General features: G+C 38.5%; 5 protein-coding genes across 7 annotated transcripts; 3 read left to right on the top strand and 2 right to left on the bottom strand.

Moving 5' to 3' along the window:
* Positions 1 to 117: 117 nt before the first annotated feature.
* Positions 118 to 1,277, top strand: LOC17897644 (sm-like protein LSM3A). Its single transcript, XM_006303372.2, has 3 exons — positions 118 to 331; positions 481 to 576; positions 956 to 1,277. The coding sequence occupies exons 1-3, from the start codon at positions 215 to 217 to the stop codon at positions 1,034 to 1,036; spliced, it is 294 nt and encodes a 97-aa protein (XP_006303434.2). The 5' UTR covers positions 118 to 214; the 3' UTR covers positions 1,037 to 1,277.
* Positions 1,278 to 1,408: 131 nt separating this feature from the next.
* On the bottom strand, positions 1,409 to 7,738 carry LOC17899596 (exocyst complex component SEC5B). 3 transcript variants are annotated; one of them, XM_006303081.2, is made up of 21 exons: positions 7,244 to 7,738; positions 7,025 to 7,179; positions 6,825 to 6,910; positions 6,544 to 6,738; positions 6,328 to 6,455; positions 6,084 to 6,242; positions 5,848 to 5,952; positions 5,535 to 5,609; positions 5,174 to 5,311; positions 4,895 to 5,080; positions 4,609 to 4,737; positions 4,347 to 4,473; positions 4,054 to 4,264; positions 3,582 to 3,697; positions 3,218 to 3,446; positions 2,887 to 2,980; positions 2,668 to 2,745; positions 2,501 to 2,557; positions 2,218 to 2,367; positions 1,906 to 2,121; positions 1,409 to 1,804 (listed from the first exon to the last, which is right to left on the bottom strand). In XM_006303081.2, the coding sequence occupies exons 1-21, from the start codon at positions 7,661 to 7,663 to the stop codon at positions 1,589 to 1,591; spliced, it is 3,270 nt and encodes a 1,089-aa protein (XP_006303143.1). In that variant the 5' UTR covers positions 7,664 to 7,738; the 3' UTR covers positions 1,409 to 1,588. The 3 variants fall into 3 exon arrangements, with proteins under 3 accessions (XP_006303143.1, XP_023645492.1, XP_023645493.1); XM_023789724.1 differs by having other exon boundaries at positions 7,025 to 7,168; positions 7,244 to 7,336; XM_023789725.1 differs by lacking the exon at positions 1,409 to 1,804 and having other exon boundaries at positions 2,025 to 2,121; positions 2,218 to 2,290.
* A 236-nt stretch (positions 7,739 to 7,974) lies between these two features.
* On the top strand, positions 7,975 to 12,532 carry LOC17897435 (eukaryotic translation initiation factor 5B). Its single transcript, XM_006306606.2, is given in 15 exon segments — positions 7,975 to 8,129; positions 8,233 to 9,348; positions 9,439 to 9,986; positions 10,070 to 10,177; positions 10,268 to 10,368; positions 10,456 to 10,546; positions 10,627 to 10,737; positions 10,843 to 10,908; positions 11,011 to 11,070; positions 11,190 to 11,429; positions 11,432 to 11,470; positions 11,472 to 11,747; positions 11,835 to 11,972; positions 12,059 to 12,175; positions 12,270 to 12,532. Coding segments are annotated over 14 exon segments (3,048 nt in total). The 5' UTR covers positions 7,975 to 8,129; positions 8,233 to 8,258; the 3' UTR covers positions 12,333 to 12,532.
* A 114-nt stretch (positions 12,533 to 12,646) lies between these two features.
* Positions 12,647 to 14,448, top strand: LOC17898372 (transcription termination factor MTERF6, chloroplastic/mitochondrial). Its single transcript, XM_006305987.2, has one exon. The coding sequence runs from the start codon at positions 12,988 to 12,990 to the stop codon at positions 14,182 to 14,184; it is 1,197 nt and encodes a 398-aa protein (XP_006306049.1). The 5' UTR covers positions 12,647 to 12,987; the 3' UTR covers positions 14,185 to 14,448.
* Positions 14,449 to 15,220: 772 nt separating this feature from the next.
* Positions 15,221 to 16,272, bottom strand: LOC17897505 (vacuolar iron transporter homolog 1). The gene has a single exon (XM_006303121.2). The coding sequence runs from the start codon at positions 16,088 to 16,090 to the stop codon at positions 15,488 to 15,490; it is 603 nt and encodes a 200-aa protein (XP_006303183.1). The 5' UTR covers positions 16,091 to 16,272; the 3' UTR covers positions 15,221 to 15,487.
* Between the last annotated feature and the right edge of the window lie 402 nt (positions 16,273 to 16,674).

The raw sequence follows: 16,674 nt of genomic DNA, 5'->3' as shown, positions 1-16,674 counted from the left end.
CTTGTTTGCAATTTTAGAACAGAGAACTAATAAAGCGAACATGTAGGCTCAGGCCCAATAGGAAAAAGCCCAAAATAAAACATCTGTAAAGTTTAGAAATCAACGGTGGTGATTGCGTGAGCTCAGAGAGACAGAGAGAGAGAGAGATCGGCGAGTCGACTATTCTCATTCTTCGCAATTTCAAAACCCTCCGAAGAAGTTTCTCCATCAGAAAATGTCAGTCGAGGAAGACGCCACCGTCAGGGAGCCATTGGATCTGATTCGTCTGAGTATCGAAGAGAGAATCTATGTCAAGCTCCGGTCTGACCGTGAACTCCGCGGCAAGCTTCACGTTCGTTTTTTTGGATTCTCGTTTTATTTCCCATTCGAATTTCAGATTTGATCTTGACTGCGGTTTTTAGTTCATTCTCCGGTATTTTCAGCTGTATTTTTTAAGATTTGAGGTTGCTCACCTTTGTGTGTGTGTGTGTGTGTGTGCAGGCTTTTGATCAGCATTTGAATATGATTCTGGGTGATGTTGAAGAGGTTATTACGACTATAGAAATCGACGACGAGACATACGAAGAGATCGTTCGGGTATGTAATGTGATTTTCAGAGCTCAAATCAGAGAGATATTAATCTCTTAGGCTTGTGGATTGGTTGGATGATGTATAATTGTATAGGGTTTTAAAGTTTCAGCTTTCACATTATCTATATACCTTTGTCTTAGTGTTGAGTTATAAGCTGATCTTGACACATGTAGAAGTTCACATTTCTTGACTCATAGAGTCTTCATTAGGTAGCTAGTAACTCTACTTAGTTTCTCAAACTTAAAACAGATGTTGATGTTTTGCTTATGATTAGACTATAGTTTACTTCCTATGCTCTGTGATTCGAAATTGGGATGACTATATCGATTTTTAACTGCACAATCATATGTTCGAACTGCTTGCTGATGGAGCTTGCTTTTGTCAGACAACGAAGCGAACAGTTCCATTTCTGTTCGTGAGAGGAGATGGAGTGATATTGGTGGCGCCGCCTCTGAGGACGACCTAACTGTTCTTTTGGTACTGGGATCTGAGTTAACAAATCCGGAGCTGAGTAGAAGCACTTTTTCTGATTACTTAGCTCTTGACTTGTAATTGTGTGCTATGTTTTCTTTGTTGTCAAACATTTAAACCGAATTCGAATTCTGGTAACGGGCGCTTCGTTATAGTAGAAGCAGTGTAACATACTTCGTAATGTCGACTTTCTTACCGTGGTTTTAGTTTCATTTTCGGGTTTGATGTTTTTTTTCCTCTTAAGATTTGTGTTCTTCCTCAAACTCGTTGATTTTAAACTCTATCAGCAAAAGAGATTAATGACCTATTTAGATACCCACCCAGGAAAGACATTTTGATTAAACGACAATTAATTTTGATTCACAAGTGGATGAAAACACTTAACGTTTCAAATTCATGAGAAAAGTTAATGTAATTGTAAACAAGTGAATTTACAGTGAAAAGAAGATTAGTGATGTAAAATCAATTAGAACGAATATACAGTATTGAGGAAAACGTGTCATGATCACAACTAACACGCTTCGAATCAGAGTAAAAAAGAGAAGTCTTATCTTTGTCTTGGCCTGGCTTGAACCGGCGAACCCATTGATTGTGGCTCTCTATAGTTTCTGCTCGGAGAATCCCTAGATGTTCTAGAGTAAGAAGCTTTGGCTACTGGTGGCATTGGATCCAACGGAATTGTCTCAACGAAACATGCACTGTTCAAACGGGTTTTCTCTAACTCTAGTTGAAGCATCCCGCTTGTACATTGCTGTGCAAGAGCCTAAAGTAGCAACAATAACAAAGGAATAATGCTTTTAGCTGATCTGTAAGAGTTTTAAAGTATTGAAGATTGAAAATATTGTTAAGGAGAAATATTCATACAAGGAGATCATCCGGGGATACGGATGATTGTTTGTCTTCAGAAATTGCATCTTCACTACCACGTGTTGGTTTCCGTTGATGCCCTCCTGGATTGTTCTCAACTTTCTCACTTATACTCTCTGTAGCTTTCTCCAACACAGCTCCTTGCAGAGACTTTAGAGACTCGGTTGCATCAACCGTCAAATATGGGTTCAGTATAGTTTCAAAGTATTCAAGCTGCATCATCAGTTTGTAAAACCAGATACACATCACAACTAGTTTAAGTATTACAACCCATTCACTCATATAAAGTTGAGAAAACCAAATTGTTACCTCAAGCATCAATTGGCAGAAACCATTTGCATCTATTGAGCTCAGGTCGTCAGATCTGTTTTCTTCCAGAAGACTGAGAAAAGTATCAATCAGACCTTCGACCAAAGTGCCAAGAATTTTGTCAAGAAGTGGTTTGGCACCCGCAAATACCTGTAAATTATTGTTCGTAGTATAAGATTAACTGGTTTAGCACTAGGATTACTCAAGTGTGTGTGATGTTTAGAAGCAATTGTTATGGAAATTCGAATATCTGACTCTCTTTAGGATGAAGCAACGGTATTACCTCTGCATGGACAGCAACCAAAGTGTGTAACAGCTCAACAGCATTATCTCGTATTCCCTGAACAAAGGTTTAGTCATCGTTTCTTCAGAAAGTAGGCTAAAGTGTTTTTTTCATTGATTCTTCTAAGGAACAAGAAAGTCACAGCTGAGAGTGAACTTGCCACTTACTTTTACCGGAGGCGCCGCACCCCACTGAATACCAGAGTCCAGCAAATAATTTGTTGCAGCTGTTCTGATCAAGTTTGCCTGGGTAGAAGACATATAGATGCAAAAGGAAAGGATTTTAAAAATTAACATTCCTTTATCCATTGTTCAATGGAACTGCATCATTTCTTTAACACACAGTGCCAACATTAGTAAAGACTAACTTAGCCGATTAGGCATTACCTTAGCAAACGTGTAATGTTCGAGGACCTTCTCTCCAAGACCAGAGAAAGACATTGTTAGATCTTGAAGGTCACTGTTGTCATCATCGGCCCCCCTGGAAGATTTAAGACACGAATGGGATTAGCCAGTCAACTCATACTACCATATATAAATTTCTCACTAACATTCAAACTTTTGATTATAAAATTAAGACATTGGTACTAACTATCGTGATTGAGACTTCAGACAATAAGCATGAATAAGTTTGTCCAACTTCTCTGCCGGTTAGATCAGAGATAGGAAAATGTTGATGTCAAAAAAGCACCAATGAGGTAATAAGAGAGAGACTCACCTCGACTGTAACCAAGTATATTTGTACTTGTTGTAAAGCTCAGAGGCGAGTTCGTCTTTGCAATAACCTATATTACTTAAGATCATCAGCAACTGCCTATGAGGATCAACGACACTTTCAGGAGCATTGATTGATGGTTCTTCCTGGTGGTCGTTGGAATATCCATTTTGCCAACTCTCTCTCTTTGAGGTGCCTTGAGAAAGGTCAGCACCAATTTGCTCTAAGTGAGCTTAATATATGCAAAAAAAAAAAAAAAAAAAAAATCATATCAACATAATCATCGTCATTTCTTTTGTCTGCACACATGAATGTGTGCGCATCTGTATACATATATTATCACAGAAGTTTGGTGTAAAAGGCTTACCAGCAAAATCCAGAAAGCAGTTCAAAAAGGCAAGTCTAACAGATATCAGGATTTCCTCAATATGGGCAATCATATCTTCTGATGTAGCAGTTTCACCTTTTAAAGATAGAATCATCCTGAATAAAAAAATATGCAGAAATCATCAGCCACATAAGAAAACACCGCATTTAGAACACGAAAAACTAGTGGTACACAATTACATATACAGTACTCTGAACCGCAGTTATGACTCAGTCTCTGAGTATCATGATATAACCAAAATCATGAAAATGGCAATTTGGCAACTGTCATTTTGTTCTTCTAACTAGAGATTGGGAGAAGTAGAATATTCAATCGGAAATTAGTTTCTGGCTAGCATCATAGATATAAAGAACTCTTACAAAGTTATTGTAGCAAAATGTTGTAACGATTAATGTACACAAGATTAAGTATTTGTATATTTACATGTAACTGCAAGAGGCTAGAAACTTACAGATTAATTTGTTCCATCCCAGAGATGATAACTGAACGGAATGCAAGGGGCAGGTAAGAGATGGAATATGGAGATCTATTCCTTTCAAGAATAGAAACTGGGATCCACGTCTCTTCCTTTGATATTCCTTCTGTAGATGCCCTCATCCAAGAGCAAAGCCTTTGGATGTATATTTTAGTGATTTCCACTTTGACTTTTCTGAGTGCAATGACTGCAAGAACCAAATAGTGTATATAAAATCTCAATAGATTTTAGCAAAAAAACAAGCTCAAACTTCAGAAGAAATTCAATACCAGCACTATGGGGAGCTGACTCTTTGGCTTCAAAAGCTTGGCATGCTTTTGATACTTCTTTGATGGTATCACTCATATATGGCTGGAGAATGTATGATTCGTCAAAATCATGAAATGTGCTTTGCACCTACACAATCAAACATCAGGCGGAAAAGTATTAGAACCAATGAATGAAAACAGACGACATGATATCTTTTCAGTATGGCAGAAAAACGGTATATTGGCAACATCACTTAACAGAAAAGAAAGGAAAGGAGATAACCTTTTCTTCATAAACAGATATGGTATTGCGTATCATCCCAGCAACTTCTTCCAAAGAATGACTTGAATACCTCGCCTCTTCCACCTTCTCCTCAGCTTTACTGGCTGATGTGTCATTAACTTGGGAAGACTGAATTGGTAGAATTCAAATCAAAGTAAAGATTGACCTCCATTTGAATAAAGAAAGAAATAGCACTACCCTCAGCATAAAAAATTGTAATACAGAGTTATTATACTGCAGGAGCAGAGCACATAGGAGTTCTTATACCTTGGCAGAGTTAGTATACCTTGGCAAATTTCCCACTGAAAATAGAAAGAGCTGTTTTCCAAAACGCAGGGAGATGATATATGATTACAGCAGTCAATCTTTTGATGTATCTTCCCCTCAAAGCATCATTTTCTTTCCCTCCCGACTCTACTGATGGTAGGTCAACTTGAACTTGATTATCATCTATAGAAGACGTGTCATCTGACTGAAGTATTGAAGAAAGAACAAATTATTATCATCTTAAACTCTAATCTTGCTTATATTGCCAAAATATAGCTGCCTTCACAGTTGAACTCACAAGTTGAACGCCATTTTGTTGAATTTGTCGCCACTTCGCGTCAGCGAGAGCTCTCTCATGCACCTGGTTGCGCAAAATTTCCATCCTTGCTTCATGATCAAATGTACACTTTTCAAGCAGTCCATGGATTCTATGGTTCTGATAAAAGAAAGAACCGAGCTAGAAAAATTTATATACATTTTTTAACAAATAGTCTGAAAATTGTATATAATGTGTGTTTCTAAAGAGGTGCCAAGTAAGACCACAAATATGAAGGAAAGAGATGCATAAAAGCAGGGGCTAAGAGAGCCAGGATATTAAAATAAAAAATAGCAGAATACTAAAACACTACTCAGCACTAACTTAGGACTAATACACTGACCTGAACATTTAAGTAATGCCAAACAGGATCTGATTCGGGCTCCAGCTCCAGCAAAAGCCTCACAGTGTTTTCCAACTAAATTAAGCAAAAACATGTTAGCATCCAGCAGAGGAAGGAAATGGAGAGACAAGATACATAATGTCTTGTATAAATATTAATTCGGTGACTTGTAGTATTACAAAAGGGAAGCATGAAACTTCAATAATTGTACACTTAAACTGATAGCGATCTAATAACAAAGGCACCAGGATCCTTAACTTCTTTAAATGAAAGATGGAATGTACATTAATAGAAGTAGTAATAATGAACTTACACTCGTTAAGTCTATTTTTGGATCTTCCATAGACCTGTAAAGGGTGCATTTAAACTCCTGCATTACTTTCTCAACCTCCTCTAGTACACGCTTGAGTATATTGACCTGTAAGCAACGTGTAACTCTATGCTTTTAAGAACTTTGTAACTCAAGTGATTAATATTCTAACAAGTGAATGCTGAGAGAAACATGAGTGGCATCTGTCTAAAGAGTTTGATCAATGGGGCAGGCATTACATGAGAAGGGAGAGCAATAGACTTCGCCTTTTTGTATTCTCGAACAGCCAAATCATACTCTCCTTTGCTAATACTGCTACGTATTATACTAGGTAAGTTGAAGAGTGTACGGAATCTCTGAAGCATTCCTTGTACAGACCTGATCTTCTCAGCTTGGGCCTACGAATAATGGCGATAAAAGTCATAAGTAGATAGCAAGAGGCTAGGACAAAACCAAAAACCAATAGTATGTGACCACACCAACCTGTCTCTCAAAAAGTGGCTCAAAAGCACGATTAGCCCGTGATGTCACACTCTTCATACAATTAAACAAATGAGTAGTTCCCGATCCGTCAGGGTCATCTTCGATCCGTTTCAGTTTTGATTCAATATCTTTAGAGAAAGGTAGCAGACTTCACATCAACAAGAGATAAGATTAAAGTAAATGTATGCCAAACTAATTTAGCATAATAATACATACCATCAATTGTTGTTTTACAGGAGACAAAGCAGTCAAAATTATCTTTCACCAGTTGTTTCCTTTGTAAATTACGACCCTTTAAGTCACTTTTCAGAGCAAGGGCACCAGATTCCAAGTCCGCTGCACTTGTCTCTTGGTGAATGCGAGAAAGAAATAGCTTGGGATCGAAATGGTCAGAAATGTACACCAACTTTTCTGCATATTCTCAGACGAGTAAGCCTGGAGTGTAAGAGCTAACAATCAACTACAAGTTGCAAGTATGATCATGAAGAAATACATACCCCGAAGTGCATTATCCACTTTCTCAGCTTTAGAAAGACTTTCTGATGACTCAGTGATTAATCTCAGAGTCTTGTTATCTATTATCCTACGAAGTACACAAAAAGACATCTTTAGATACTCCCTATCATATCATGGTCTCATAGGTAGAATAAACTATATGATCGATTTTCAAGGTAAGAAAACAAATGAAAGAAAGTACCCTAATTTTAGTGGATCAATGCATTCCATGCCACGAGGAAATGATTGCAAACTGGTGAGAACCGCATTCTTGCCTCCAGATACCTTCCGCTCAAGCTTTTGAGTCACGGGTGCCGCTGTTCTCGACTCCCGCATATCACGAACCCTGCGGGCGAGCTGCCAAGATCTTGTCAAAGTCAAAATCGAAGCCAGATCAACCCAAACATGATAGATACCGTACCTCAGCTTCATTCACTCGTTTCCAGCAATCAGGCTCCACTCCGTCCCAAGCTCCATCATCTTCCTTCCGCGCTCTTCCTCTCTCCTTACCACTTCCACCTCTTCCTCTACCTCCACCACCATCTCTTCTCCGATCATTCCCCACATCGTCATCTCCGCTCGAAATGCTAAGCAATTCCACCTCCGATTCATCATCATCATCCATCGATGGCTTCCTCGACGGCTTCGTACCTCCAATAGACTTCCTCGACGGAGGAGCTGCTGCCGTCTTCTGTTTCCGTGGCTGCTGCACTAAATTCGCGACAGGCTTACGAGCAGTGGCGGAAGGAGGCTTCTGATATGTAAGATCTCTCTGAGATTGCTCCTTCAACGCCATTTGAAGAAGCTCATCTTCGTCAAAGTCATCGCTGTCGCTCGACATTGTTTGTTATCTCTGAATCAGATGTTCGTCTTTTTCTTCCTCCCCTGCTTAAGCTAACGCAGCAGATAGAGATCTGTGCAATTTTAATTTGAATTTTTTGTTTTGTGACTTTTTCCTTTTTCCTTGTTGAATTTTTCTTCTTTTTATTTTTTACTTTATTTATTTAATACTGTATTTACTTTTCCTATTTCAGAAACGGGATCGTTTTAGCTATTTTTAACCTAAACCCAATAAAATCGTTTCTCAAGCTTTCGATCGAAATCTATAAAAACGCGACAACCCCCAAAAATAATTTCGAACCTTAAAAATCCCAAACTTCTCCTAGAACGAACGAAAGGCCGAAGCTGTTTACTCTTCTTCTCCCCAGAAAGAACTAAACTTGTTTGATAACTTCCTCTTCGTTGTTCAGTAAATCTCCCCTGGTTTGTTTTTGCCTAATATGAAGAGAAACCCATTACAGATAAAGGTAATCATCTTCTCTCACACTATTGCTTTAATTTCGTTGATTTATTGATTTTTTTGTTGTTGATTGTATAGTTATTGATCGGATACCTAATTGTTAATCACAGGATATATTCATCTTTGGTTTTCATCAATGGATACGAGGAAATCAAGTGCATCGGGTGGGGACGATGATCTCCCCCTTGTCTCATCTATGGCAAGTGCTGAATCTAAGAATATATGTGAGGTTGGAGTAAGTTCAAAGAGAAAGAAGAATAAGACTGTAAGGACTGCCCATGATGAAGGTGATTTGGACAAGATACTCGCTGAACTTCCTGTTTCACCAGTATCCAAAGTGGAGAAAATTCAAGCTCTGTCTGAGCTGGTTGGACCTGGTGAGAAGGATGGAGAAGAACAGACTGTTGAGTCTTCTGCAGCTAAGAAAAAGAGAAAGAAGAAGGACAGGGAAAAGAAATTAGCTGCTTCTTTCCTTGAGGCTAAGGAGGACAAGCAAGATAATCCAATATCTGAGCCATCACAGTCTAAGAAGAAAGTTGTAAATTTTAAAGTAGCAGAGAAGAAAGTTCCTAAACATGTTCGAGAGAAGCAAGAGATTCTCGCGCGGCGGAAAGAAGCTGAAGAGAGGAAGAAGAAGGAAGAAGAAGAGAGACTGAGGAAAGAGGAAGAGGAGCGCCGCATAGAGGAAGAGCGAGAAAGGGAAGCTGAAGAGATTAGGCAGAAGAGAAAGATAAGGAGAATGGAGAAGAAGCAAGAAGGCGGGATTCTAACAGCAAAGCAAAAGCGTGAAGCTGCAAAGAATGAGGCTTACAAGAACAAGGTGCTGACTGATGCTGGAGATGTTCTTTTTGCAGATAAAAATGATGGTTCCTCAAAGCGTCCCATTTACAGCAATAAAAACAAATCATCTTGCAAAAAATCAAACAATTCTGCCTCTGTCCAGATGAAAGGTGATGTAGAAACAAAGGGAAATCTTACAGAGGAACCAGGTACTTTGCATGAATTGGTTTCAGTTGAAGGTAAAAGGGTTGGTATAATAGAATCCGTAGACACAGAAGAGAAGCATGAAGTTGTTGATGTATCAAAAAAGAATGGTGATGAGGAGGATGTGTGGGATGCAAAAACTAATTTTACCATCGAGGTTGATTCTGATGATAAGGAGGAGAAGCCTCAGCCTGTGGTTAAGAAAGAATTAAAAGACACTGCATCGAAGGCACATGATTCAGGTCAGTCGAAACACTTGAGGAGGAAGAACCTCAGTCTGTGTTTTCTTTATCTTTTGTCTGCTTTATCTAATATTTTGGGTTTCAATACAGGTCCTGTACCAGATATACCAACAGTGAAGGCTGGAGTCGTAGGCAAGCCAAAAACAGCTGCCAAGAAAGCTATGCCTAAGGTGGATGATGCTACACGGCCAAAAGATACTTCTAAAAAGGGTAAAGGCTTAGTACTAAATCAACTTGCTAAAGAAGGAGAAGAAAATCTTCGTTCTCCCATTTGCTGCATCATGGGTCATGTTGATACTGGTAAAACAAAGCTGTTGGATTGCATCAGAGGAACAAATGTTCAGGAAGGTGAAGCTGGAGGTATTACTCAACAGATTGGTGCGACATATTTTCCTGCAGAAAACATACGTGAGAGGACCAAGGAGTTAAATGCTAATGCAAAACTCAAGGTGCCAGGTCTATTAGTTATCGATACACCGGGACACGAGTCATTCACAAATCTGCGGTCAATGGGTTCAAATTTGTGTGACCTTGCAATTCTAGTGGTTGATATAATGCATGATTTAAAGCCACAAACCATAGAATCTCTGAATCTTTTGAGAAGAAGGAATGTAAAGTTCATTGTTGCCTTGAATAAGGTGAGGTTTCTTGTCATTCTGCTGGGATGTGTTTGGTTTTCTCTTTTGTCACTGATGTATGGCACAAAATTTCCAAATTTCAGGTGGATTTGCTATATGGGTGGAAAAGAATCACGAATGCTCCTATAATGAAGACAATGATGCAACAAACGAGTGATGTGGTTCATGAATTTAAAATGAGGCTAAATCGGGTAAGTTCTACGCCTAGAGATTTTTGTTTTATTCTTTTAGGGTGAATAGAATGTGTACATGTGCTATAAAATAATTTTGTTTCATTTCAGGTCATAAACCAGTTCCAAGAACAAGGACTCAACTCTAAGCTTTATTCCGAGAACATAGAAATGGGAGAAACTATCAATATTGTACCTACTAGCGCTATTAGGTCTGTTTTTTCATTTTGGCTGTATTCGAATTGTAGTCCAACATAGAGGTCAAGCATGCTAACTATGGATTAATATTGATGTTTCAGTGGGGAAGAGATCCCAGATCTTTTGCTGCTGTTGGTTCAATGGTCTCAGAAAACAATGGTCGAGAAACTCACATATGTTGACAAAGTGCAGGTTTGTCTCATTTCTCTTTTGGTAATGAAACGTTTCTGCACAACTGCAGCTTTCTTATTTTTTCTTAAACTGGTTGACAGTGTACTGTCCTCGAGGTTAAAGTTATTGAAGGCCAAGGTATTACAGTTGATGTTGTTTTGGTCAACGGAGTACTCCATGAAGGTGACCTTATCGTTGTTTGTGGTTCACAGGTAAGTAGAAAACTCAGGGCTCATACCTAAACATGTAATACGCCAAGTATATCATAAAGCTGGAAAACTAGATGTGATTGATTCTTTTCCTTTCTTCTATTTCAGGGACCAATTGTAACAACTATTAGATCATTATTGACTCCTCATCCTATGAAAGAGATGCGGGTGAAGGTACTTTCAGATAGTCCATTCCTTGGGAGACATGGTTTATGCAAATAACTCTCTACATTCCATTTCTTTATACAATGACAATTTCTTGGTCTGATGTGTCAGGGTACCTATCTGCCTCAAAGGGAAGTAAAGGGTGCACAGGGTATCAAAATTGCAGCACAGGTGATTATCTCTAACATTACAATTGCTTCTTTTTTTACCTTGATCTTAATTACTTAGCCTTTGAAAAAAATGAGGACATCCTGAACAAATGTTTCCTATATTTTTCCTTTTTATGAAAGGGACTTGAACACGCCATTGCTGGTACTGCCTTGCGTGTGATTGGACCTAATGAGGATCTGGAAGAAGCCAAGAAAAAGGCCATGGAAGATATCAAATCAGTTATGAACCGGATTGACAAAATTGATAAAGGAGTTCATGTACAAGCGTCTACAAGAGGGTCTTTGGAAGCATTGCTCGAGCACTTGAAGTCCCCTGGTGTAAACATACCTGTCATTGGTACTGGCATTGGACCTGTGCATAAGAAGGATATCATGAAGGTGGGTGTAATGCTAGAGAGGAAAAAAGAGTTGGCAACGATTTTAGCTTTTGACGTGAAAGTAACTGCAGAGGTCGGAAAACTTGCCGACAAAATGGGAGTGAAAATCTTCTGTGCTGATACCATCTATGATTTATCGAAACATTTCAAGAGTTACATCGTGGCTATCAAAGAGGAGAAAAAGAAAGAAACTGCTTGTGAAGCAGTTTTCCCATGTGTCCTTCAGATATTACCAAACCGTATATACAGACAGAAGGACCCAATAATCCTTGGAGTTGAAGTCAAGGATGGAATACTCAAGGTATATCCTATTTTCTCATCAAGATCTTTTTACGCTTGTCTTCTGGGTCACACAGATCTAACAAAAATGGTCTTGTTGATGATTTAGGTTGGAACTCCCATTTGCATTCTCAAAATGATTGAGAAAGTAAGAGTGTTTATGGACATTGGGCATGTTGCATCTATTAAGGATCTCAGAGACAAGCCAGTTGATTATGCAAAAAAAGAACAGGAGGTGGCTATTAAGGTACGAGACCTCTTTCTCTTACATCAGTTGACCCTTTCCTAGTTTCTCTACATTGGTTTAAAATCTAATTTTTTTTTTCCTATTAGATCATTGCTTCTAACCCTGAAGAGCAGAAAATGTTTGGGAGGCACTTTGGTATAGAGGACGAGCTTGTCAGTCACATTTCTAAGCGATCCATGGACGTACTCAGAACTAACTACTGGGTAAGTTTGACAAGTTCTGGTGTGTCGAAAATGTTTTAATATTTACTGTGTTTTGTTAAAGCTCAAACTGATGATACTCGTAACATAATTGCAGGATGAGTTATCCAACAACGTGAAGACGCTTGTTTTGAGACTTGAAAAGATATTCAAGATATAATAGATTCATCACCCGAGAAGGAAGAACATAGATTTATGCGTCTCTTCTTCTTTTTCCCTTTTGAACTGCTGCTTTTTCTTATAGACATTTCTTTAATTTTTTCCTGCAGACATTTAACCTCACCTTCTTGTTTCTCTACGCTTTTTCTAACATTGTCTTTGTTTCAAAGTTCAAACTTGCAATATTTACAAGATTAATTATTGATGTCCATATATAGTTTACAAGACTATACAGACTAGAGAGTCTTATGTTATGTAGGGGATTATGCAAAATAAAATGTAGGATCCGTGTTATGTAGGCTAATGTGTAACTTAATACAATTTGAGGCGAATCTGTGAATCCAGAGAAGTACAAGGACTACATTTTGAGATTATCCCGTTTTCTTCCGTCGTCGTCGCACGAGTGTGTGTGAGCCAAGTCCTTTTGAGCTAGCTCAGTAGCTCGCTCTCCCACTGAACAACATCTCCGTGAGTCTGTCTATGCAAGGTTCTTAAGGCTACAAAAAGGTAACCGTGACGGCGATTTTAGCTCTATTATTCTCAGTTGAGCCAGTATTCCGGCGAATTGGATTATTGCACAGTTCTAGTTTTTTCTTTTAATGAGATTTGGCAAAGAGGCTTAGGCATAGGCTTAGGATTAGTGTTTTCGCGTACTCATGTCGAGCTTGTTACACTGCAGAAGGGTTGGTATAGTTTCATCTTTCCGGAGAAAGGTCGGAGATTTTGCGTTTAACACTTCCACCGTCGTAGTCAATCTAGGGTTTCTGGTGAATAGAAGAAGGACATTGTGTTCGGTGTCACAAGTGAATTTAGATGGTTTCGAAAAGCAAACCCAATGCTTGGAATCTTTTACAGTTTCGTATCTCGTGAATTCTTGTGGATTGTCTTTGGAATCAGCTAAGTCAAATTCGAGATTCGTCAAATTGGTTTCTTCCGAGAAACCAGACTCTGTTCTTGCTCTCTTCAAGGACCATGGCTTCACCAATGACCAGATCACCACTGTCATCAAATCTTTTCCTCGTATTCTGTCATTGAGCCCAGAGGCTGTCATCTCTCCCAAGCTCATGTTTTTCAGTTCCATCGGGTTTTCGACCTCTGATACTGCCAAGCTGATCTCTTCTTGCCCGAAAACGCTATCCTTCAGCTTGGAGAAAAGACTGATCCCTTGCTATGATTCCCTCAAGAGCATACTCTTAGAGGAAGAAAACGTTGTCAAGTGTCTGAAGCGCGGATACAGATGTTTCTCTTTGAAGATTGCACATTGTGTATCTCCCCGGATCTCCATTTTTAGAGAGCTTGGCGTTCCAGATAAAAGCATCAAGTGGTTGGTTCAAGCGTCTCCATTCACTTTTTTCTCTTCAGAGAGAAGATTCAACGAGATCTTAAACAGAGTTTGCAGCTACGGTTTTGACCCGAAGAAAGCGGGTTTTGTTCACGCTATGATAGCCTTTGATTGCACGAGCGAATCAACAATGGAGCGGAAGTATAAGTTGTTCCAACGTTTTGGTTGGTCTAAACAAGATTTTGTCTCAGCAATCATGAGATTCCCAAACTGTGCGACGGTTTCAGATGAGAAGATAATGTACACGATGGAGTACCTTGTAAACAACATCGGTCTGCAGGCTCGTGACATTGCTGCAAGACCAGTGGTGTTGGGTCTGAGCATGGAGAAGAGAATCAAACCGAGGAACCAGGTGATCTCTTTGCTTCTCTCAAAAGGACTCGTGAAGAAAAAAGACATCAACTATTTCACTATACTAAAGATGAAAAGCCCAGAGTTCATGGATAAGTTTGTGCTAAAACATCAGGTTGAGCTGCCACAACTTATGCAAACCTTTACTAGTAATCGATGAGTCTAACTAGATTGCAGATTTGATGAGGAAGAAAAAAAGAAAGGTTTTGCGAGTTTGTTCTATTGAAGTGAGAACACAGCATACATAATTGTACGTGGTTGTGGCTGAATCTTGTCGGTAACTCATGTATTTTTTTGCATCGGATCATGTTATGCTGAACGTTACCTTTTGGTTCTGTTTATAATTTGGTACGTTAGAATATATGAATGATGCTATAAAATGTTTTCTCATGGAACTAAATAAAGCTAGATGTTGCATTTTCCATATGACGAGGATGTGAGAGTTTACACGCAATCTAGTGCAAAAGCAGGCATTAGCTTTTTAAATGTATATTTTTTTTTATTTTTTTTTGTCGACATGCTTTTTAAATGTATATATAATCGGGATATTAACATAATGAGATAATAGAAGTACACGACAACAATTCCAAAAGTAGAACTCGCTTTTTATGTTTTCTTCCGGAGGAGATCATTGATTTGCCATGACACACACAAAGCTCTTTTACACTGTGTAAGCGATGTGCGTTGTTTTGTTTTGTTAAGCAATTGCGAAATGGATAATATCGTATGTAATTAGGCTTCTTTAGTTATAATTTCCATCCAATGCTAACTACCAAAACAATTCCAGCGGTATTTTTGGCGGATTAATTTGGCGGATTAATTTGGCACTTTTATTAGAACTTATGTCTAATGATTTGAATTGTTTACTCTCTTAAACGTTTCTGTTAGTTTAAGGAAAATATAAATATTTGGCAAAAGTTTAGTTCAACAGTTTGCCAAATACATGTGTAATACTGTATTATCTTTATGTTGATACACATATAATATCTCTAAAGCAGAAAGTATATCCGGATTTTTATATTTTTGATTTGATTTGCTTCTAATGGATGTGTCAACTTGTTATACTTTTTTGGCTAATGTAAAAACTTTTTCTTGTCAAGCTCTTAAAAGATATCTGAAGTTTAAAAATTCAGATCAATATAGATATATAATAGATCTAAGAGAATTTCAAGAATATTTTTAGAGCCATATAAGTGTTAATTAAAAGACTCTCAACGCGCCTTTATTCATACTATTGGGGAAAACTCCATTTGATAGATTTATATAACACAATTGTTTACAAAGAGATATCCCATTACTATCAAATTTCCCACGAAATAAGAAAAAGTCACAAAGTTCATTTCCACGCCTATAAACAAAAACGTAACCGCTTAAATTGTGTTGCATGAAGCATGAAGCATGAAGAAGAGTTTACTCACGTTACTCACGTACGTCTGTAAACACACACAAAAAAAAAAAACATATCACAGACTATGTGACCCGATCAGCTTTGTCAGACCAAACGTAACGCCCATAGCTAACCACCCTCCAATCAAAACCCTAGACGCCGACTTAAGCACCGGCGCTTTCCCCAAAACCGCTCCTAACCACCCAAACATCACTAGCGCCAACGTCACCGCCGCCACGATCGCTCCGATCCTCACTTTGTAGTCTTTCAGAAACGCAGCCGCCATTAAAGGCACAATCGCTCCCAGGGAAAACGCTAACGCAGACGCAGCAGCAGCTTGCATCGGGCTCGGGAGCTTCTCTTTCTCCACATGTCCTCCGTTCTCTCTCTTCATCTGAGCCACCTCTATGTCGTACTGAGAATACACGGAGACAAACTCTCCTATGGCCATGCTACAAGCTCCGGCTACTAAACCGGCAAAACCTGATAAGATCATGACTTTGACGTCTTGCTTGACGGCACCGACACCCATCATAAGCGAAGCCGTGGAGACAAGACCGTCGTTGGCACCTAGCACCGCGGCTCTTAGCCATTGAGCTCTTTTGGAGTAGTCGAACGCCGTTTCTTGATTACTCTCCATGTCTAGGTTCAAGCTGTTGTTCACGTTGTTGGATTCCATAGTTAAACAAAAAAAAACTCTTTTGAATTGGTTTTTTCTTTTCTTTGTTCTTGTGTTTGGTTTGCAACAGAAGGTAGAGAATATAGGTGAAGTGTGGAGAACACACGCCTAGGTTCTATTTATGGAGAGATTGTGTGTGAGTCTTTTCTATGTTTTTAGCTTTTTAAATTTTTTAAAAATTTTATTATAAAACTTTTATGTGGTGGAGTCGACGATTAGTATAATATATGGAGGAGCATCATCACCACTAACGGAAATACTTTGATTATATACGTCGTTTTCAAAAAATTAGATTAGGAAATGGAATTTTACAAACATCTAATCGTTTTTACACTATGATTAATTATAAGTTTGAAACGAACAAAATGAAGTTTAGAAACAAACGTAAAGTGTGTTTCCGCGTACGATGGGTAAAGATATACAATAAAGCATAGCAAAGGGATCTCAGATGAAATGAAATCCAAAAGCAACATACATTATAACACCTTTAAAAACAAAATTATAAACAAGGAAAAATAAATGTGAAACCACAAGACATTTGGTGTTTCTTTTTCAGTTTCATTTGATTCGTGAAGGATAGCAAA

Source organism: Capsella rubella, unplaced genomic scaffold, assembly GCF_000375325.1.
Source record: "Capsella rubella cultivar Monte Gargano unplaced genomic scaffold, Caprub1_0 scaffold_1, whole genome shotgun sequence".
In the NCBI taxonomy this organism is placed as follows: Eukaryota; Viridiplantae; Streptophyta; class Magnoliopsida; order Brassicales; family Brassicaceae; genus Capsella; species Capsella rubella.
Note: the sequence above shows the minus strand (reverse complement) of the source record. Positions and strands in the feature narration are given on the sequence as shown.